Genomic DNA, 23,990 nt, shown 5'->3' on the forward strand with positions numbered 1-23,990 from the left:
AAAAAAAAAAAAAGAAAATAAATAACTTATGTGTTATTGGATCATAGCACAAAAGTTGTAAAAAAAAAAAAAAAAGAGTTGTAAAATGTAATGTAATGTAACATTATTTGGGGTGTGCAAATTACCTTAACATCAGACAACATATTTTATAGGTGAATATTTCTGGGACCTTAGCCATGGGAAACTGCCAATGGCACCAAAGAAAAAATACCCACAGCTGATATCTTCTAAATGGAAAGACCTCCCAGCTTCCATTGATGCTGCCATAAGGATGCAAAACCCAGTTGCCAACCAAGATGGAAAAATCTTCTTTTTCAAGGTATTCATTTAATAAACATGTACCTTATTATGCTGACTAGAGATGAGCGAAGTATTCAAAAATTAGATTCGACTGATTCGGCGAATTCGTGGAAAATATTCGATTCGAGTCGAATATATTCGCTGTGAATTTAACTTAAAAAAGGGTGTTTCTAGGCTTCAGAGAGACTTAATATTAGTGCAGAACACTGTACCTTTAATTTAAATGCCCTTGGAGTCTGCTGGGAAGAGAAATAATACTGTCAGTCAGTATGACATGCAGATGAGTGCCGTCGATCTTAGAATCACCGCACACTTCACACATTTGGGCAGTCACGGGGCCAAAACCAGTGTTTGGAGCCACAGTGTGGCGGTGGAGGCAGCAGCAATGGGAGGCCATACAGCAACCTATGACAAAATGGAAACCAGCAGGAGTGTGAGGAGACCTCAAAGTGGCACATGGCAGAGTGGGAGCAATGGGAGGCGGTACAGGGACCCATGTCACACTGTGGACCCAGCAGCAGCGTGACCAGGCGGTACGGAGGCCCATGGCAGATTACAGGCCTGGCAGCAGCAATGGGAGGCCCGTAATCTGTCAGCACCCTATGACAAAATGGAACCCACCAGCAGTGTGAGGAGACCTGAAAGTGGCACATGGCAGAGTGTGGCGATGGAGACAGCAGCAATGGGAGGCTGTACAGGGACCCATGAGAGACTCTGGACCTGGCAGCAGCATGAAGAGGCGGTATAGGGGCCCATGGCAGATTAGGGGCCTGGCAGCAGCTATAGGAGGCCCGTAATCTGCCAGCACCCTATGTCAAAAAATTCAACACACCAGCAGTGTGAGGAGACCTGAAAGTGGCACATGGCAGAGTGTGGTGATGGAGACAGCAGCAATGGGAGGCCGTACAGGGACCCATGACAGACTCTGGACTTGGCAGCAGCATGAGGAGGCGGAAAATAGGGGCCCATGGCAGATTAGGGGCCTGGCAGCAGCTATGGGAGGCCCGTAATCTGCCAGCACCCTATGTCAAAAAATTAAACACACCAGCAGTGTGTGAGGAGACCTGAAAGTGGCACATGGCAGAGTGTGGCGATGGAGACAGCAGCAATGGGAGGCCGTACAGGGACCCATGAGAGACTCTGGACCTGGCAGCAGCATGAGGAGGCGGTATATAGGGGCCTATGGCAGATTAGGGGCCTGGCAGCAGCTATGGGAGGCCCGTAATCTGCCAGCACCCTATGTCAAAAAATTCAACAGACCAGCAGTGTGAGGAGACCTGAAAGTGGCACATGGCAGAGTGTGGCGATGGAGACAGCAGCAATGGGAGGCCATACAGGGACCCATGACAGACTCTGGACTTGGCAGCAGCATGAGGAGGCGGTATAGGGGCCCATGGCAGATTAGGGGCCTGGCAGCAGCTATGGGAGGCCCGTAATCTGCCAGCACCCTATGTCAAAAAATTCAACACACCAGCAGTGTGAGGAGACCTGAAAGTGGCACATGGCAGAGTGTGGCGATGGAGACAGCAGCAATGGGAGGCCGTACAGGGACCCATGACAGACTCTGGACTTGGCAGCAGCATGAGGAGGCGGTATATAGGGGCCTATGGCAGATTAAGGGCCTGGCAGCAGCTATAGGAGGCCCGTAATCTGCCAGCACCCTATGTCAAAAAATTCAACACACCAGCAGTGTGAGGAGACCTGAAAGTGGCACATGGCAGAGTGTGGCGATGGAGACAGCAGCAATGGGAGGCCGTACAGGGACCCATGCTGCTGTCAGCAGCATGAGGAGGTGGTATATAGGGGCCTATGGCAGATTAGGGGCCTGGCAGCAGCTATAGGAGGCCCGTAATCTGCCAGCACCCTATGTCAAAAAATTCAACACACCAGCAGTGTGAGGAGACCTGAAAGTGGCACATGGCAGAGTGTGGCGATGGAGACAGCAGCAATGGGAGGCCGTACAGGGACCCATGACAGACTCTGGACCTGGCAGCAGCATGAGGAGGCGGTATATAGGGGCCTATGGCAGATTAGGGGCCTGGCAGCAGCTATAGGAGGCCCGTAATCTGCCAGCACCCTATGTCAAAAAATTCAACACACCAGCAGTGTGAGGAGACCTGAAAGTGGCACATGGCAGAGTGTGGCGATGGAGACAGCAGCAATGGGAGGCCGTACAGGGACCCATGACAGACTCTGGACTTGGCAGCAGCATGAGGAGGCGGTATATAGGGGCCTATGGCAGATTAGGGGCCTGGCAGCAGCTATAGGAGGCCCGTAATCTGCCAGCACCCTATGTCAAAAAATTCAACACACCAGCAGTGTGAGGAGACCTGAAAGTGGCACATGGCAGAGTGTGGCGATGGAGACAGCAGCAATGGGAGGCCGTACAGGGACCCATGACAGACTCTGGACTTGGCAGCAGCATGAGGAGGCGGTATATAGGGGCCTATGGCAGATTAGGGGCCTGGCAGCAGCTATAGGAGGCCCGTAATCTGCCAGCACCCTATGTCAAAAAATTCAACACACCAGCAGTGTGAGGAGACCTGAAAGTGGCACATGGCAGAGTGTGGCGATGGAGACAGCAGCAATGGGAGGCCGTACAGGGACCCATGAGAGACTCTGGACTAGGCAGCAGCATGAGGAGGCGGTATATAGGGGCCTATGGCAGATTAGGGGCCTGGCAGCAGCTATAGGAGGCCCGTAATCTGCCAGCACCCTATGTCAAAAAATTCAACACACCAGCAGTGTGAAGAGACCTGAATGTGGCACATGGCAGAGTGTGGCGATGGAGACAGCAGCAATGGGAGGCCGTACAGGGACCCATGAGAGACTCTGGACTTGGCAGCAGCATGAGCAGGCGGTATATAGGGGCCTATGGCAGATTAGGGGCCTGGCAGCAGCTATAGGAGGCCCGTAATCTGCCAGCACCCTATGTCAAAAAATTCGACACACCAGCAGTGTGAGGAGACCTGAAAGTGGCACATGGCAGAGTGTGGCGATGGAGACAGCAGCAATGGGAGGCCGTACAGGGACCCATGACAGACTCTGGACCTGGCAGCAGCATGAGGAGGCGGTATATAGGGGCCTAGGGCAGATTAGGGGCCTGGCAGCAGCTATAGGAGGCCCGTAATCTGCCAGCACCCTATGTCAAAAAATTCAACACACCAGCAGTGTGAGGAGACCTGAAAGTGGCACATGGCAGAGTGTGGCGATGGAAACAGCAGCAATGGGAGGCCGTACAGGGACCCATGACAGACTCTGGACCTGGCAGCAGCATGAGGAGGCGGTATATAGGGGCCTATGGCAGATTAGGGGCCTGGCAGCAACTATAGGAGGCCCGTAATCTGCCAGCACCCTATGTGTCAGGGCTCCCAGGTATGACCAGAGGTGTGTGACTGAAGCAGGGAAACGCAGACCTCAGATATGTTATAAACAATATAATTTATTAACACTAACAGTACAAACATAAACGCAGTGCAATACTAAAACATAATACGGTGCAAACAAACCAAACCAAACCACCCACAGATAACAGTATATACAAGCAAGCGTCGTCAGGCAGGCCGGGTCAATATCAATTGGGCAGGTAGGTACAGGGGGAGCAAGCGGAGAATGGTCGGGGTCACAGGCCAGGTTCAGCAGGTAGCAAGCAGCATAGTACAGAGGGTCAGGCAGAGGGATGGTCCGGGTCACAAGCCAGGGATCAGAACAGGTAGCAAGCAGCAAAGGAACAGAAACAGGATGCAGGACAGATACAGGGCCCAGGACAAACACAACACCAAGGCAGAGTCTGCAAGTCTGGCCATCCCTTAAATACACCAGTATCATCAGTTCCAGGTGTTAGCTGGCTGAAAGGTTGAGTCTCTGATTGCTGGGAGCACCCGCTGGCCAGCCCTGGTACTGCAGATCAAAAGGCAGGTGAGTCCCACCATTGCTGGCCAGTCCATTCCTAACACTATGTCAAAAAATTCAACACACCAGCAGTGTGTGAGGAGACCTGAAAGTGGCACATGGCAGAGTGTGGCGATGGAGACAGCAGCAATGGGAGGCCGTACAGGGACCCATGAGAGACTCTGGACCTGGCAGCAGCATGAGGAGGCGGTATATAGGGGCCTATGGCAGATTAGGGGCCTGGCAGCAGCAATGGGAGGCCCATAATCTGCCAGCACCCTATGACAAAAATGGAACACACCAGCAGTGTGTGAGGAGACCTGAAAGTGGCACATGTTTGAGGCATGATTCATGGCGGATTTAGTCAGTTGTGTCAGGAACTGGTGGTTTGAAATCCAGACTAATCCACGCCTGATTCATTTTCACAAACGTGAGTCTCTCCACACTTTGGGTGGACAGTCGTGTCCTCCGCGGAGTTACAATACCTCCTGCCGCACTAAACACGCGCTCCGATGCCACGCTACTGGCCGGGCATGACAGCCTTTCAAGGGCAAATTCAGCTAGTTGGGGCCAAAGGTCAAGTTTCGTTGCCCAGTAGTCAAGGGGATTGTCTACCTCGGTTGGCAGGGTGCTGTCCAAGTAGGCCCAAGCCTGTTGTTTGAGGTCCTGCTCCAGGTCCACCTGATGCTGCTGCTGCTGGTTAGTAGTTTCCTCACTGCGCTGGTGAAGAAAGCTACTCATCATCGACTGCAGACTGAGGCAGCCGCTGCTGGTGGAGCTGCCACTGCTCCTACCACCCCACCCCTCCCCTGCTGCCATGGCAGCGGAACGCGAGCGCACAGGGCCCACAGTGTCTGAGGATGGACGTTGGCGCACAAAGGCAGAGACCAACTGACTACATAGGTGGTTTTTATAGTACGTTATTTTGGCCTCCCTCTCAGCAGGTGTGAAAAAGGCCACCATTTTGGAACGGTAGCGAGGGTCCAACAAGGTGGACAGCCAAAAGTCATCCCTCTGTCTGATGGTTATTATTCGGCTGTCGCTACGCAAGCAAGCGAGCATGCTATGGGCCATTTGTGCCAAGGAATGCGAGGGACTCCCTGCCTTCATCTCCACAGCATACTGCCACGGTGCGTCTGGGTCCTCTGTCTCCTCCTCCTCCTCCTCTACCAGATGCTCCTGCTCCTCCACTCCTGTCCGCTGAGTGGAAAAACCACCCATTTCACTCAATAATTCCTGAGCACAAATGTCCTCCTCTACCTCCTCCTCTTCTTCCTGTCCTGCCCCCACAGGGGTCATGTGGCGTTGAGATCTGTGCGCCACGTCTACCGCACCCTGACCAGCCATTGTTAACAGCATTTGTTCAAGGACGTGCAACAGAGGAATGACGTCGTTCATCCCATAGTCCTGCCGACTCACGAATAGCGTGGCCTCCTCAAAGAGCCTGAGCAAGCGGCAGGTGTCACGCATGAGCTGCCAATGGCTGACATCGAAGTTACACAGGGGAGTACCTTTATCCGCTTGTAACATCAGGAAATCGGTGATGGCCTTTCGCTGCTCGTAAAGGCGGTCTAACATGTGTAGGGTTGAATTCCACCTTGTTGCAACGTCGCAGATCAGGCGATGATGTGGAATTCCGTTCTGCCGCTGCAGCTCAATGAGGGTGTGCTTTGCGGTGTAGGAATGGCTGAAATGCATGCAAAGTTTACGTGACATTTTAAGGATGTCTTGCAGTGGGATGGTGGATTTTAGGAACCGCTTGACAACCAGATTGAACACGTGAGCCATGCATGGCACAACCTTCCTTGACGCAGAGCAGACACCATGTTCTTTCTGTTGTCGGTCAACATGGTTCCGATTTTCAGTTTGCGCGGAGACAGCCATCTGTCGATTTCTCTGTTCATTACACTGAGAAGTTCCTCCCCTGTGTGACTACGTTCGCCAAGGCATACCAGGTGCAGAACAGCGTGACACCGTTGCGCCCTGCACATGTGATATGCCGGTCGGGTAATGGGACTTGGCACGGGGGTGGCGGCTGAGGACACGGCGGAAGAAGAGGTGGTAGAGGCGGACATCTTTTGTGGACCAAGGACGTGCAAACGTGGAGGCAAAAGCGGCGTGACCTGTCCAAGTTGCTGGTGCGGCTGTGACGGCACCACGTTCACCCAGTGGGCCGTAAATGACATGTACTGTCCCTGACCGTAGTTACAGCTCCACACGTCGGCGCTGCCGTGCACTTTGGCAGAGACCGACATGCTCAAAGACTGGCCCACCATCTCTTCTACATGTGAATGCAGGGCTGGCACTGCCTTTTTGGCGAAGAAATGACGGCTTGGCACTCTCCACCGCGGCGCGGCACAAGCCATCATTTCTCGGAAAGGTGCTGAGTCCACCACTTGGAAAGGGAGGGACTGCAGCACCAGCAACTTGGACAGGAGGACGTTCAGCTTTTGCACCGTCGGGTGCGTGCTCGCAAACTGTTGTCTCTTGGAAACGGATTCCAAGAAAGACTGCTGACGGAATCCGTGAAGAGGAGTAGCAGGAGAAGGAGCATCTGAACGAGCGGAAGATGCCAACGAGCGACAACTCCCCTCAGCAGAGGTGTTGGAGCCTTGACCGGCTGATGGAGGGCGATTGACGTCGGGTGACGGAGCAAGTAACGGAGCGGGTGATGGAGCGGGGGCTGGGGCGGGCAGAACCGCCGTATCTTTATCACGGTTTTCCCAGGCCACCAAATGGCGACGCTGCATATGCTGCCGCAACGCTGTAGTCCCAACATGGGCCCCCTGGCCACGCTTGACTTTCTGGCCACATAGTCGACATACGGCTATGTTTACTTCCTCGGGCGGCTTGACGAAAAATTGCCACACCGCCGAGTAGGAAACTTTGCCCCCGATACTCCTCACTGGCTGACTGCTGCTTCCTCCGTGCACACCGGCACCACTACTGGCCGTGGTGGTAGGCTGCAGTGGAGCTGGTGCTTTACTCCGTGGCCGTTTGGCTCCACTGACACTGCTGCGACCCTGCTGCCTCCTGGGCAACCCACCGACTGTTTCGCTCGCTGCCAAGCTGCCACCCTCTTCTCCTGATGATGCGGAAGAAATTGCCTGATGACGACGAGGCTGCCAAGTGCAATCAACCTCCTCATCATCAAGTAGGGTCTCCGCCTCACTACTAGCCCCCTCGGCTGCGTCTGGGTCAGGAGACAGACCTGTCTCTAGACCGGCTACCGAGCCACTCTCCTCGCCACTACTTCTTCGCCTGGCTGCTGAAAAGGCGGATGTCTCCCCCCGTTCCTGACCGCCCTCTGTTAGCTCTTCCTCACTGTACAGTGGGGCTGAGCCCACAGCATGCGATACTTCGCTTGGTGAGGGAACACCAAAGGACAGGGGCAGGTAGAGGACATGTGATTTCAGTGGGCTTGGTCCCGGGCCATGCCAACTAACGGTTGTGTCTGACGTACCCACCGACCGTTGGCTGTAGGTGTCAGAGGTGACCTGGGAAGAGGAAGACGACCGAGCCAACCAATCGATGACGGCAGGGTTGTCGGTGGAGACACGACCGCTGGATGACACCGGGAGCACTGGCCTCTGGCTGCGAATAGTGCTGCCTCGACCCCTTCCTCTGCTGCCACGTCTGCTCGCTCCTAAAACATTGCCTCCTCTGCCACTCCTCTGCATGTTGTCTGACATACTCTTTAATTCAACGATTCTGTGTCCCTGAGTAACAATTCTGTGTCTGTCCCTGAGTAACAATTCTGTGGCCCTAAGTAACGGTTCTGTGGCCCTCAGTAACAATTGTGTCCCTCAGTAACAATTCTGTGTCTGTCCCTGAGTAACAATTATGTGGCCCTAAGTAACGGTTCTGTGGCCCTCAGTAACAATTCTGTGTCCCTGATTAACGTTTATGTGGCCCTAAGTAACGGTTCTGTGGCCCTCAGTAACAATTCTGTGTCCCTGAGTAACAATTCTGTGTCTGTCCGAGTAACAATTCTGTGGCCCTAAGTAACAGTTCTGTGGCCCTAAGTAACAGTTCTGTGTCCCTAAGTAACAATTCTGTGGCCCTAAGTAACGGTTCTGTGGCCCTCAGTAACAATTCTGTGTCCCTCAGTAACAATTCTGTGTCCCTCAGTAACAATTCTGTGTCCCTCAGTAACAATTCTGTGTCTGTCCCTGATTAACGTTTACGTGGCCCTAAGTAACGGTTCTGTGGCCCTCAGTAACAATTCTGTGTCCCTCAAGAAACAATTCTGTGTCTGTCCGTGAGTAACAATTCTGTGGCCCTAAGTAACGGTTCTGTGGCCCTCAGTAACAATTCTGTGTCCCTGATTAACGTTTATGTGGCCCTAAGTAACGGTTCTGTGGCCCTCAGTAACAATTCTGTGTCCCTGATTAACGGTTCTGTGGCCCTCAGTAACAATTCTGTGTCTGTCCCTGAGTAACAATTCTGTGGCCCTAACTAACGTTTCTGTGGCCCTAAGTAACAATTCTCTGGCACTCAGTAACAATTCTGTCTGTCCCTGAGTAACAATTCTGTGGCCCTAACTAGCGTTTCTTTGGCCCTAAGTAACGATTCTGTGGCCCTCATTAACAATTCTGTGTCCCTGAGTAATGCTTCTCTGTCCCTAAGTAACGTTTCTCTGTCCCCAAGTAACGTTTCTGTGGCCCCAGCTCTGTCCCTAATGCAGAGCGGTCTGCCTCTCTTGAATGACTGGAGGCAAATGAAGAAGTCTAAAATGGCCGCTATTTATAGCTTGACCATTACACAGTGCTGGCTGGCTGGCTGCTGATTGGCTAATGCGATCACATGTCATTAAGGAATGCATTATGGGTCAGCGCGCCTTGTCTGCGCGCCTTCTTAGACATCCCCGCTCCGTCGCCGCACATGTCCGCCGCCATTTTAGGAAAAATTTCGATTCGCGCGTCTGAAGTAGGCTATTTTTCCAATATTCGACTCGAATTCCACTTCGCCTACTTCGATTCGCTCATCTCTAATGCTGACCATACAGTGGCAGATCTTAAAAACATTTGATATAGCAATGAACCTTAATGCTATTCATACGTATAGCAATCTGACTGTCTAATCTCAATATCAATGTAATATTCCACTGAAATGAATCAAATGACTAATCTGCTATTTTTTTATCCACCACTGGGCAATCAAGTTGAAATAACACCAATTCAATGATACAAATAAGACACAAATCTGCCCTCCAAATATGCAATTCCTGCCTTCACACTGCCAAGCAGACCTTTTTTATCACACCCATTTAACACCCTCTCACACTGTCCCCATTAACTCTTTCTACCTTTAACTTTCTGCTTTGCCCTCCACTGCCTTCACCCAATAATTCACTTGCTGCTCAGGAGATTGCTAATCATTTCAAAAAAAGGACTGATGCAATTTGTGATGACATCTCCGCTCTCTAGATATCTCCCCCATTTAACATTCTATGTCCACTTAGAGGAGGTTGCAAAACTCTTTTCTAATGCCCACTAAACCACCTGCCCTCTGGACTCTGTTCTCTCTCGCAACTACTATGGTCACTCTCTTGCTCCACCTACAGTTTCTAATGCACATCTTCAATTTATCAGTTTCTACTGGCTTCTTTTCCAACCTTCTAAAACAGGGGTTTCCAAACTTCCTTAACAAAGGTCCAATTTACAGTCCTTCAGTTTTAGGTGGCATTGGCTTTGGCCAGCATGAGTAGAAAATACCCAAGCGTCAGAGGGAGTAAACAAGGCCTCAGGCTTTGGCGTGAGTAGGATTAAAAAAATCACATAGCACCTGTGGTTGGTAGAAGTGGGAGTAGGTACTAGTGGGAGGAATAATGTCTCTTTGATGGTGTCAGTGCGAGGTACAGTGCCCCATCATTTGCTTCACTGGAAAGAATAGTGCCCCATAATTGGAGTCAGTAGGAGGAATTATGCCCCACTGTTGGTGTCAGGAAGAAATGGTGCCCCATCAGTATTAGTAGAAGGAAAAGTTCCAGATAAAGCCAAGCAAGGGGCCACAGTGTGGAGACCACTGCTCCAAAACATGCATTGGTCACACCCATACTTAAAAAGCTCTCACTACACTGCACAAATCTTAACAGCCTAAGACCCATCTCCTTGCTCCCATATACCTCCAAAATCCTACAATGCCTAGTCAACAACTGCTTGAGCAATACCTCTCCTTTTTGACCCCTTTCAGTCTGGATTTTGCCTGCAACACTCTACAGAAACTGGTCTCCTAAAGCTACTAACTGCTAAAACCAATGTTCAATATTCTGTACTCCTACTCTTGGAACGCTCTGCTCCTCCTTACTCTTTCCGTCAGTGTTCCGTCTCTCCAATCTAAGCATTGAAAGTGTGATCTCTGTAAATTACAGTTGTGATGAGATAGCGATAACTCCAATCTTAGTTGAACAACACAGGCAGTGACTCGATCAGATGACAACTTGTAGATCTTGTGAAGCATATTCCATAAACTGAGAGAATCTTACAACAATGAACACCTGATAGGTGAAAAGATCATAATGTGATCTGCTTCCATAAGACATGAGGCATGAAGCTGAAATGCATTTCTGGGAAAAGGTGTGGGCTATCTATACAGCAAGAACTAAACCAAAGGAAAGGGAGGAGCAGAGACAAAATACAAAAGAACACTTAAAGGTATATGACAGTCATGTGAAACATGACAGTCAGAACCCCCCAAGGTTCTGTTCTTGAACTTTTTCTATAGTCTATCTGCATCAGCTAATAGCCTCCCTAGGCTTCCAATACCATTTCTATGCTTACAGCAAAATCTATCTTTTCAACCCACAGTTTAGTCCCCCCCCGTACCCCATCCCCTGACTTCTCCCTCAAGACTTAGCACAACTATAATTCCCTCCCTGCATGCCAGGGTTTTAGGTTCAACCCTGGACCCTGATCTCTTCTTTTCCACATCCAATCACTGCCCAAATTCTGCTGTCTCAAGCTCCGTAACATCTCTAAATCATGCCCCTTCTTAACCAATCACACCACAAAGCTAGTAATTCACTCCCTGGTTACCTCTTGACTATTTCAACTCCCTCCTCACTGGCCAGCCTTTACATAGGCTATCCTCCCTTTAGTCCATAATGAATTCAGTTCTCAGACTCATCTACCTTAACAACCATTTGGTGTCTGCCACCCTTAGCTGCCAATCCCTTCACTGGTGTCCGCTCACCCAAAGAATAAAATTCAAAATACTAACAAAAACCTACAAAGCCATCCACAACTCTGCCCCCAGCTACATTACTAACTCCTTCTCAAAATGCCAACCAAGCCATTATCTTTGCTCCTCCTGAGACCTCTTGCTGTCTAAGATCACTTGTCACCTCTTTTCATGTTCGCCTCCAACTCAGAGCCTCTCCTATCCTTTGGTACTCTTTACCCAAATCTGTTTGGCTATCTCCTACTCTATCCACCTTTAGATGATCCCTGAAAACCCATCTCTTCAGAGAGGTCTATCCCACCTCTAAGTAATAAACTGAACTTTTAATTTCTCAATCAGATCATCCCCTACAGTTATTACCCTTAATATCACTTGACCTTTCCTTACAAATTATTCGTTCTAACAAGTAGGGGCCTCTGATTTCTCTTGTGTCGAATTGTATTGTAACTATAATGTCTCCCTCCATTTTGTAAAGCACTGCACAAACTGTTGCTGCTATATAAATCCTGTAATACGATTTGATTGCAAATATTCTTTCAAATAAACCTATTCAAATTTGTAAAACTAATGAAGGTTTGGCAGTCCACCAAATTCATTAATGGTAGGTTGTTTTGATTCTTTCAGTCATCTCTGGTAAAAACTGTTTGTGGTAGATTGTCTTTTTCCATTAAGCTATGTTTGCAATTGTAAGCTAGCTGGAAGTACTTTAAATTGCTACTAATCTCCATAGTGTGTGAGGAGCATTGCCAGAGAATTCCAATACTTTCAACAAATTTGGAATTGCAGAAACAGATAAAAGCAACCTTTTACCAAAAAGGGTGCCGTTTTTGTCTGTTGAGAAGTCCTCTGAAGCTGTCTAAAATGTTAGTAGGCAATCAGTTAAAGAAATGACAACTGAACTTGGCAAAAAATCTAATTTCTTTCTATTATATTGCTTGATGAGAATGAATTCTATTTGATTCATTCTTATAATCTAGTAAACCTTTTTCAATCTGTAATATTGGTCAAGGTTTGGCAGTCTACCAAATATATTAATGGTAGAGTACTTTCATTCTTCCAGTCTTCTTTAATTTTCATCATGTATTATTTTCATTACAGTTTTGATAATTTCACAGTTAGGTAAAAACTTTTGGTGGCAGCTTGCCTTGTTTCGCTGAGTTTTGTTTGCATTTGAAGATGGCTTGAAGTAGTTGACATTGCCTCTAAAGGAACTAGAATGTGAGTGGCCTTATCAGGAAATTTCAATTGCTTTGAACCAGCTTGTAATCAAAGAACCAAATTGCCACCAGAAGACTGTTGTTTACTACACCATGACGTTGTCTAAAATGTAGGTGGTAAGAGGTCAAAATCAAATATGTTGCTTTTACAATTAAAAGATGTTTTAACGTAACTGAAATTATCTGAAAATTGCCATGTGCCTGGCCAGAATGAGTGCAAATAGAATTATTTTCTTCCAGTTGCAAGATGTGCCCTTGTGTGTTTTGAGATGCCTTTAAAGGAAACCTGTCTTGAGAGAAATATAAGGGCTTCCATTGTCTATCTCCTTCTAAGGACACTAGTTGCCTCACTTCAATCTTTCATCTCAAATAAGCATGCATTTAAGAAAGTAAAGCTGGCCACACATTGCCCAGTTTTTTCATTCAGCTAGCCGGATAAACGGAAAAAAAATGATTTCCCTATCCATACTTTTGTGATGGATGGGAACTCCTTCCTGCAGTGTCATTGTATCCTGATAGCAGGACACTGTCAGAATACACAGAATGCTTCAGCTGGTAGGCTGCATGTGCTGATCAAGCAAATATATACCAACAAGCTTGTTCATGAAAAAATTATAGATTGACTTCTCATGAATGGGAACAAGCATATTTGTTTCTAAATTCTCCTGGTTCCTGTTGAACAAACTGAATTTTGATCCACGTATGGCCAGCTTAAGATTGCAGTCAAGGCTCCTGATCGTCATACTTTAGGTTAATGCCCCAAACTGAACTAACTAATATTTTTGAAGGAGAGATCAATGGAGGAAGTGTCCATGTTTTCGCATTTAAAAGCATTTTTGTTTAAGGATCTGAATGCAGCTGCATTGTTTTTAACAGAGACATTCACACAGGTGCGTAAACATGCACTGTGTTTGAATCTGTAACACAGAATACAAAAATCTGCTTCTGAGGCATGCAGATACCCACATACCATTGAAAAAAAGAAGGAGTTTTTCGCGTTAAAAAAAAAAGTGGATCTGTTACACGCAGGATATTTTGTTCCTTGCCTAATGATCAGTAAAATGTTTACAGCTCTGTTACGGCCATGTGAATGTAACCTTAGAGTGAAAAACGTTCATTGAACTGAAATAAATTCACTTCAGTTAATCTTTCCTCAAAGCTGAAGTGCTTTCTGCCTCTTTAATTTAGTTGCATTTTTTCTTTGTTTCTGAAACTAAAATCAAGTGATTCAAATTAGTTGCCAATGATTAGACCCCCATTAGGGAGTATGCACACAGAATCTGTTTTAGGCCAGGTTCTCACATATGCTGGTCGGGGGAACACGTGCTAACCACCTGCATTCCCAGACCAGCAGGCAAATTGCGCTGCACTTTTGCAGACATGCAAGGGTGCCGTTATTTCTTAATCGCACCCGCTTTGGAAAGAATGGTGCGTTTTCGGGTGTGAAAAATCGCATTGTGCTGTACAATTGTGCGATTCCATGCGGATGTGTTTTTAACCACTTGCCACCCTGCGATGTACGGGTATGTCACGGGACTTTCAATGGATATAGCTGCATCATCCTGATGTTGTTTTTTTTTCAGCTGGTGGTTGGCTTTTTTTTGTAAAAGTAATCCTAGCGGCTAATTAGCTGCTGGATTGCTTTTAGAAGCAGTAGGAGGGGCTGCTGCACCTGTGTAAATGCGAGCTGCACAACCAACACATAACCTTATTTAAACTTCAGATATCTAGGGTCTGTTGTTCTCTTGATGTGTGAAGTGTCATCATGCAATCCAAAGACCCATGATATGAGTCTAGTAAGGGTGGATGCATCTATTACCAGAAAGATTGTTTCAATTTAAACTGCATGGGAGGTATGCCAGGAAAAAAAGCCTGTTCAAAAAGAATATTAGTGCAAAACTACAGTTTTCTATTGAATATTCTAGAAGGCAAAAGCAGGCCTTCTGGAACATACTATGTACTGATGAATCAAGGATAGAGTTGTTTGGACACAGTAACAGTATACACGTTTGACACAAACAAAAGACAGCATTTCAGGAGAACACCCTTATATCAGCTGTGAAGCATGGTGGTGGAAATGGTAGGGCTTTGGGTTACTTTACAGTCATCACATCAACCATGCAAACTGCATCATAGTAATGTTTGCTTAATGAGAATGCAAGCCTATCTTTCTAAAAATTAAAACTGAACCAATAATACCTTTTTTATGACACAATCCACCAAGGAATGGCTCAAAAATGGAGGATTATGGCTTGGCCTAGACAAAGCCCTAATTGAAAGACCATTTAAATATTGTGGGGTGGGGTTTAATAGGGCAGTTTCTGCTAGAAGGCGAAATGCTACCTGCTGAGGCCAAGGGTGTCCACAATACTCATTGCATCTGTTAATACTTTTGTTGAATAAATATTTGAAAAATATATTTCTCTTAACATTGATCACTTTTACTGTAGGCACTATTTATAGAAAGATTTAATGTTTGCATGTTCACAAAAATCCATGAGCATAATTACCTTTCAACATGACTGCACACTTTTCTCTTGAGTTTCCCTCATTCCGTACAAGAAAGTATCTTGCTATGTTTAGAAGTAGCTGATTGGTATTACATGCCATAGATCTATGTCGTAATTCACATAGATTTACCCCCAAAACCTGAATTTATCTTTTACTACAGTTGCCCGTGCAACTGATGCCAGCTTAAAAAAATGACCATACAATTGTCCAGATACAACATTTACTTTTTAATATTTAATACATAGAAATGTACAGGGAGGTTTTATATTTTTTTTCTTCAATTAGATTATAGTGTTAATGTGGAGATTTGTTTAATTTTGTAAAATAGAAATGCTGTAAGTTAAATCAACCCCCTATGTGCCAATTCATACAATTGCTTTAGTTATATATTTGGTGCATGTCCATTCTTGTGACATTTTTTGTTTACCTATGTATAAAGAAATACTCTTCTGAACCTAAGTGTCAGTAGAGAGCATGTACAGGACCTTGATCCTGTAGTACACTACTGTACACAAAAGTCCAATTTCAATGTCCATGTTTACTCTGACATTATGCAAGTGGGAATTTTTAACCATTTTAACAGTTAAGGTATTTTATGTACAGATAGATAGATAGAGAGATAGATAGATAGATAGATAGATAGATAGAAGTGCTGTGAAAAAGTATTTTCTCCCTTCCTGACTTTTTTTTTTTTTAATTTTGTCACAGGTAAATGATTCAAATTAACACACAAATTTTACTATTACACAAAGAGTAAATACAAAATACACTATTTAAATGATGATTTTATTTATTAGGCGAAAAAAGCTGTTGAAACCTGCCTGGCCCTATGTGAAAAAGGAATTGCTCCCTAAACCAAATAACTGGTTTTGCCACCCTTGGTGGAAACAACTGCAATCAAGTTTTTGTGATAACTGGCAAGGAGTCTTTCGCATCGCTGTGGAGGACGTTTGACCCACTCTTCTTTGCAGAATTGTTTTAATTCAGCCACAATGGAGGGATGTGAAATGCCCTCCATTTTCTCTCTTTACTGAGATGGACGGTGTACAGTGGACCTTCACATGGACAGTGCTGACCAGTCAGATGCCATGTAGCCCATACTGTCAGCGCTGCAAGGAGGAGAGGAGAGAAAGCCACATGGCTTTCAAATCCCCAGACATGTGAAGCAGCTTTCTCTCCTATCCTTGTAGGGATGACAATAGGGGCTAAATGGCATTTGACTGGTCAGCACCGTCCATGTGACGGTCCACCGTACACCATCCTTCCCAGCCGCTTTCTCTCCTACCACTGAGAATATGGAGCATTGGCTACCATAGTATACATCCCACATACCCACTCTCCACTGCAGGAAACCTCCCTGCACCGCTTCTGTGGGAATCCATGCTATTCTTTGCAGTGCAATTTGCATCTATACATTCAGCATTGACGCAAAACCCACTGCAAAGTATCGGTCCTCAGTTTCGGTGAGAACTTGGCCGCTTCATAAGTACTTGTAATAAATATATAAAATAAAGACAACCATACTGCAGATTGCACAGAGCCAGTGTAAGGCTACAGTAAGTTCCCACTATTGTGGCTCTGCAAGATGCGTTTGCTTAGGCACGACAGCCCATTCATTTGAATGGGCTGCTGTGCCTGTGTTTCGTGCAAGAAAAAGCTTCCTGAACCATTTTTAGTCATCAGCGGCTGGGAAATCGCATGCTGCTTCTGCACCATACAATTTCCCAGTGGCTCCAGAAAACATGCTGCAGTTTTAGATGTGTGGGGGTGCCCTTAAGAATGAATCTCTAAAGAGGTGCATGTTTTGAATGCAGGTGGTTGCAAGTGCGGAACAGCTCCTGCAACCACCCGCAACAGTGCGAGCCTAGCCTTAAGGTGTATATACTGTATGTAAGAAAATCTTTCCAATACATGTGGCCATTTAGGCAAATGAGGTATATGCCAAAAATCAGACCATTAGAAATATCAGATATACAGAGTAACAGCCAGTGAATTTCAAATACACTATGAGCCATATTCCTCAACAAAAAGAAAACCTAGTTGAATTTCAGCAACTAGAGGTCCTGCTCCCAACTTATTTATTCCATGTGTATGTTAATGACCAAAGAATACAACAAGAATATAGACAAAATAATACAAGCATAAGCTACAATCTGTGTATTAAAATGATACATAGAGATGCAGCATACTGCAGAAGCATGAGTTTGGAGTCAGGTGTATTCAGTTAAACACCTGTGGCAGGATGAGGCCATGGCACTGTGCGGGGTTTATAGTAGAGCCAGAGTTTTAGCCTCCCTGGAGTTAGTGTGTGTATGCTAGGGAGCAGAGAGGCGTATGTCTGCACCGTGCTGTCCAGGGCAGGACAGACCAAGGCCAAAGCCTGTGAGAGACGGAGCAGCAGGGAGCTGCAAGAAAGACACAGAGCTGACAGATGTACAGCATTTGTATATGAGCACTGGGATGTGTTAGATGGTCTGGAGGACCAAGGCACTAGGCTTGAGCAGTAGAGCTGCAAAGAGAGTCAGGAGGCTGAATACTGTTCTTTTGTCATATTGATGGTGGAAACCCCTGCGCGGGAAGCTATTTGTTTGTGAATTTTATTCTGTTTTAAATAAGAGGGCAGAAAAATCCCTGAAAAGGCACATCTGAAGTGGTCTGGACTCACCTTTATGCACTACCATTGAGCTACACAACCCCCAAGTTGTCAGATACCCATTAATCATCAATACATGACACTTTAGGCTGATGCCACAAAGCAGACAATAGGCCTAATCACATATCACAGGAAAAAACCTAGTCTCTGGCTACCAATGCATTAAACATATATCCAGTGGGGTAACTCAGGAAGCTCCAGCTGACAGAAATCTTAGGATTGAGCCCATATTAGGTAGAGCTTCCACCCCTCAACCTGAACATAACTAAAGGTTTTAGTTGGAATAGAGGCAAATATGAGTCACATTAATACTACATACATACTTGTCGCCAGGTGCTGGCTATACTTGTAGCACCCTCCTAGTTAGCTAAGCTAAGGGGAGCTAGTTATTTCTTTTTTTAGTTAGAGGCTGAATAGCAGCCAGGGAGTAATAGTCAGAGGGTCACATCTGGATCAGGGCTGAGAGGCTCTGCAGATCAGTTCACTGATACCTCCCCCTAATCTAGAGACTTGGAGGAGTCTCTAGAACTCAGTGGGCAGGGGTGAGGAGGGGGTGGTCTGCACTCTTAAGGGATTCTGGCCAACACCAAGCAGGAGGCTTGGCATGGGGTCAGAACAGCCCTTAAGATTGACCGAGCCTGCTCAGCAGCAGGAGAGTTGGGGTGGAAGATGGAGTGAGCAGGCTGGAGTAAGGAACCTGGGAGGGGGTCTGGGAGAGGGGCCTACCTACAGGTGGAGCAGCTGGAAGGGAGGATCGATCATCCTCAGTCGTTCCCAGAGAAAGGACAACCTGAGAAGCAGGGAAAGAGCTAGTCCAGCGTAAAGCCTCAAGGCAGCCACCAACCCACAAACTTGCAAGGGTGGACTGAGTAATCCCAGAAACCCAGGGCCAGATAAGAGGAGAGGGCATTCTGGTGGGAAACCTGACTAGAGTGCTGATTCTAAAGTGGCTGGATAGCTCTCCAAAAATTGGATTTTTGTCAAATGGACTTGTACATAGTTAAGGAGTTTGTCCTCAGTTTACAGTTACCATGTTCATCCAATACACCCCTCCACCCCATCCAAGTTCAATACCCCTTAATAAAATCCAAAAAAAGAAGCTCAAGGACTGCTTACTATCTCCTGTGTGCAAGGTCTGAGGAAAATGCCTGTTGCCTAGCAGTGCAGGATCATAGGAAGTAAAAATCTTTAGCGACTCCTAAGGGGGTAGTGCTACAAATTATGCCAGTCAGGGCATTTATAGATGAGAGTATGGTTAATCCTTTTCCCCCTAAAGTGCTCAGTACTGGCACAGCTACATCACTTCCTGTTAGCAGAGTGGTTTTTCAAACAGCAGAGGATCCTCAGACCTGTAGTCCTATGGCCAATACATACCGTTTTTCTGAGTGAGAACTGAACTACAACTACCAGAGAGCTGGGGAACCAGAAGGTTGCAGGGAGAAGAGCAATATATTCTACTGCAAGGTTGGCTCTCTTGGTGCAGAATTCAAAGATGAACACAGGGGGACTTCTGTTCTCCTCCAGAGACAGATTGCTGGCTACTACTGTGGCACTCTGTACACCAGTTCACCGCAGTGGTGACGCTGATTGCCACACCGAGATCGCATCAGCTTGTCACTGTCCGGTCTTCCCATAGACATCTCTGCTTGCCGTGCTGACAGGCTGTCAAGCAGTAACTCTGTATTTATCTACGAACAGCCAAGAGTCTGTGCAAGAGCTCTGTTCCTAGGAGGCTGTGCTATCCATGGGATTGGTGAGTGGGCTGATGCCCAATGTCTTTCGGACAACAATCTAGAGACACTGCATGCAGACACCTTTACACCTCAGTACCAAAATATCTTTGCGCATTTACCACAGCCTGTTATCTTCAATGAAATACAATTACTCACTACTGTATGTGGGCCCTACCATTGCTAGCAGAAGACAACAGCTACTATCACATCAGGAACTTTAAACATCTCAGGACCCACGCTGCTATTTCTAGTTAAAGGGACCTCTTTGCATCTAAGCCATTGTTAAAATTAAGGTGTCTTTACCGATTTATGGCAGAGTATGTGTGTGAGTGTGTATATATATATATATATATATATATATACATACATACATACATATACACAAACACACACACACACACACACACAGACAGTTCCTTGAAAGTATTCATACCCCTTGAAATTTTCCACATTGTGTCATGTTACAACCAAAAATGTACATGTATTTTACTGGGATTTTATGTGATAAACCAACACAAAGTGGCACATGATTGTAAAGTGGAAGGTAAATTAAAAATGGTTTTCAAAATTTTTTAAAAATAAATATCTGAAAAGTGTGGCATGCATTTGTATTCAGTCAATACTTTGTAGAACCACCTTTCACTGCAATTACAACTGCAAGTCTTTTTGGGTATGTCTCTACTAGCTTTGCACATCTAGAGAGTGAAATTTTTGCCCATTCTTCTTTGAAAACTAGCTCAAGCTCTGTTAGATTGGATGGAGAGCGTCTGTGAACAGCAATTTTCAAGTCTTGCAACAGATTCCCAATTGGATTTAGGTCTGGACTTTGACTGGGCAATTCTAGAACATGGATATGCTTTGATCTAAACCATTCCATTGTAGCTCTGGCTGTATGTTTAGGGTCATTGTCCTGCTGGAAGGTGAACCTCAGCCCCAGTTTCAAGTCTTTTGCAGACTCTAACAGGTTTTCTTCAAAGATTGCCCTGAATTTGGCTCCATCCACCTTCCCATCAACTCTGACCAGCTTCCCTGTCCCTGCTGAAGAAAAGCATCCCCACAACATGATGCTGCCACCATGTTTCACTGTGGGGATGGTGTGTTCAGGGTGATGTGCAGTGTTAGTTTTCCGCCACACATAGCGTTTTGCTTTTAGGCTAAAATGTTCAATTTTGGTCTCATCTGACCAGAGCACCTTCTTCCACGTTCGCTGTGTCCCCCGCATGGCTTCTCGCAAACTGCAAATGGGACTTCTTATGGCTTTCAACAATGGATTTCTTCTTGTCACTCTTCCATAAAGGCCAGATTTGTAGAGTGCATGACTAATAGTTTTCCTGTGGACAAATTTTCCCACCTGAGCTGTGGATCTCTGTAGCTCCTCCAGAGTTACCATGGGCCACGTGGCTGCTCCTCTGATTAATGCTCTCCTTGCCCGGCCTGTCAATTACCAAGACATGGCTGTCCATTATTCAGTGAATCCTTTAACAGTCACAAACCTAGTGGAAGGTTAAAGCTGCTGACGCCAATAGAAGAAGTGGCCAACATATGAGCTTGGGAGTTTAACCAGAGCAATTAGAATTACAACATCTGCAGGCATTAACCACTTGCCCTCCTGAGGATTTACCCCCCTTAATGACCAGGCCTCTTTTTGCTACTTGGCGCTGCACTATTTCAACTGATAATTGCGCGGTCATGCAATGCTGTACCCAAACAAAATTTATGTCCTTTTTTTCACACAAATTGAGCTTTCTTTTGGTGGTATTTGATCACCTGTGCGCTTTTTATTTTTCACGCTATAAACAAAAAAAGACCGAACATTTTGAAAAAAAAACTATATTTTTTATTTTCGGCTATAAAAAATATATAGTAAACTCAAAGTTAGTTATAAATTTAGGCCAAAATGTATTCTGCTACATGTTTTTGGTAATAAAATTCTCAATAAGTGTATATTGATTGCTTTGTGTGAAAGTTATAGTGTCTATAAACTATGGTATAGATATTGCAATTTACGCCATTTTTTTCTATACAGCACTGCACTAGTTTAACTGACAATTGCGCTGTCATGCAATATGGTACATAAATGAAATTTATGTCCTTTTTTTTAACACAAATAGAGCTTTCTTTTGGTGGTATGTGATCACCTGTGCACATTTTATTTTTGGCGCTATAAACAAAAAGTTTTGAGAAACTTTTTTTTTAAAAAAAAAACACGATATTTTCTAATTTCTGTCATAAAAAATATCCAAAAAAACTAAAATTTCATCATAAATTTAGATCAAAATGTATTCTGCTACATGTTTTTGGTTAAAAAAAAAAATCCTAAAAAGTGTATATTGATTGCTTTGTGTGAAAGTTATAGCGTCTACAAACTATGGTATAGATAATAGAATTGCACAGCTTTTACTTTCTGACTGCCCATCACAATCCTTGAGGTGCTAAAATACCAGGATAGTACAAACACCCCCAAATGACCCCTTTTCGGAAAGTAGACACCCTAAGCCATCTGCTGAGAGGCATATTGAGTCCATGGAAGATTTATTTTTTTCCACACGTTTCTGGAAAATGCCAAAAACCTTTTTTTTTCTTTTTTTTTTTACACAAAGTTGTCATTTAAATTATATATTTCTCACACAAGCCATGGGTATATGTGGAATTACACCCCAAAGTACATTCTGCTACTTCTACGGAGTATGGAGATACCACGTGAGAGACTTTTTGGGAGCCTGGCCACATACAGGAGCCTGAAATCCAATGACCACTTGGAAAGCCTGAAGGTGTGTAACTTCCTTATTTCACTTCCTCACTACCTATCACAGTTTCGGAGGCCCTGAAATGCCAGGATAGCACCAAACCCCCCCCCCCCAAATTACCCCTTTTTGGAAAGTAGACACCCCAAGAAATTTAAAAAGAGGCATGATGAGTATTTTTCAGATCTCATTTTTTTCTCACAAGGTTTTGAAATATAAAAAAAGAAAAAATATGTTTTTGTTTTTTTTCTTCAAATTTCAAAAATTTGTGGCAACAAACGAGTTCTGCAAAATACTCACCATGCTTCTGATCAAATTCCTTGGGGTGTCTACTTTCCAAAAAGTGGTCATTTGGGGGGGGTTTGGTACTATCATGGAATTTCAGGGCCTCCGAAACTGCGATAGGTAGTCAGGAAGTGTAGTGAGGAAATAAAGCACTTTAAAAGCCTGAAGGTGCCTATTGGATTTTGGGGTCCTGTACTTGGCTAGACTGCCAAAACGTCTCTCACATGTGGTACCCCCATACTAGGGAGAAGTAGCAGAATGTATTTTGGGGAGTACCGTATTTTTCGCTCCACAAGACGCACTTTTTTCCCCCAAAAAAAGGGGGGAAAATGTCAGTGCGTCTTATGGAGCGAATATGGAGCGGCCGATCCGGTATTTCCACCTCCGCAGTGTCAGAATATCGGGCCGGCCGCTCAGCTCTGCAGCGGGACCTTATGGAGATGACTGCTGACCTTTGGGGAGGTGGGGAGCGGGTACCTGAATTTGACAGGTACCCGCTCTTACTTCCGCGGGGTTGTTCATTGACCTTACCTGTTCCTCTATCCAGCGGCGCACTGTCTTCCCGGCTTCTGTAGTGTGGGCGCTGGGCTTGACAGCCGGGTGCCAAGTGCGCATGCGCAAGAAGCGGTGCATTTTGTGAATGGTAAGGTGGTACCTGGGACACATGACAGATCCCAGAAGCCGTCGGACCTATCACAAAGCGCAAGTGCTTCTCGCTCATGCGCACTGGGCACCCGGCTGTCATGCCGAGCGCCGACACTACAGAAGCCGTGAAGACAGCGCGCGGCTGGATAGAGGAACAGGTAAGATCAAAGAACAACTCCGCAGAAGTAAGAGCGGGTACCTGTCAAATTCAGGTACCCGCTCCCCCCCTCCCCAAAGGTCAGCAGTCATCTCCTGTGCTGTCCGCAGTCTCTGGTCATCTCCTGTGCTGTCCGCAGTCTCTGGTCATCCCCTGTGCTGTCCGCAGTCTCTGGTCATCCCCTGTGCTGTCCGCAGTCTCTGGTCATCCCCTGTGCTGTCCGCAGTCTCTGGTCATCCCCTGTGCTGTCCGCAGTCTCTGGTCATCCCCTGTGCTGTCCGCAGTCTCTGGTCATCCCCTGTGCTGTCCGCAGTCTCTGGTCATCCCCTGTACTGTGTCCGCAGTCTCTGGTCATCCCCTGTACTGTGTCCGCAGTCTCTGGTCATCCCCTGTACTGTGTCCGCAGTCTCTGGTCATCCCCTGTACTGTGTCCGCAGTCTCTGGTCATCCCCTGTACTGTGTCCGCAGTCTCTGGTCATCCCTGTGCTGTCCACAGTCTCTGGTCATCCCTGTGCTGTCTGCAGTCTCTGGTCATCCCTGTACTATGTCCGCAGTCTCTGGTCATCCCTGTGCTGTCCACAGTCTCTGGCCGTCCCTGTACTGTCCGCAGTCTCTGGTCATCCCTGTACTGTGTCCGCAGTCTCTGGTCATCCCTGTGCTGTCCACAGTCTC

General features: G+C 46.2%; 1 protein-coding gene across 1 annotated transcript in view; it reads left to right on the forward strand.

Moving 5' to 3' along the window:
- LOC149459263 (matrix metalloproteinase-18-like) overlaps nt 1–23,990 on the forward strand; it is a 281,041-nt gene that overhangs the window by 221,446 nt on the left and 35,605 nt on the right. The window contains exon 6 of the mRNA XM_089681507.1: nt 153–319. Coding sequence (XP_089537633.1) covers nt 153–319 — 167 coding nt within the window. The remainder of the gene's footprint in view (nt 1–152; nt 320–23,990) is intronic.

Source organism: Staurois parvus, unplaced genomic scaffold, assembly GCF_062004578.1.
Source record: "Staurois parvus isolate SC_StPar_1 unplaced genomic scaffold, SC_StPar_1.0 ptg000267l, whole genome shotgun sequence".
Taxonomy (NCBI): domain Eukaryota; kingdom Metazoa; phylum Chordata; class Amphibia; order Anura; family Ranidae; genus Staurois; species Staurois parvus.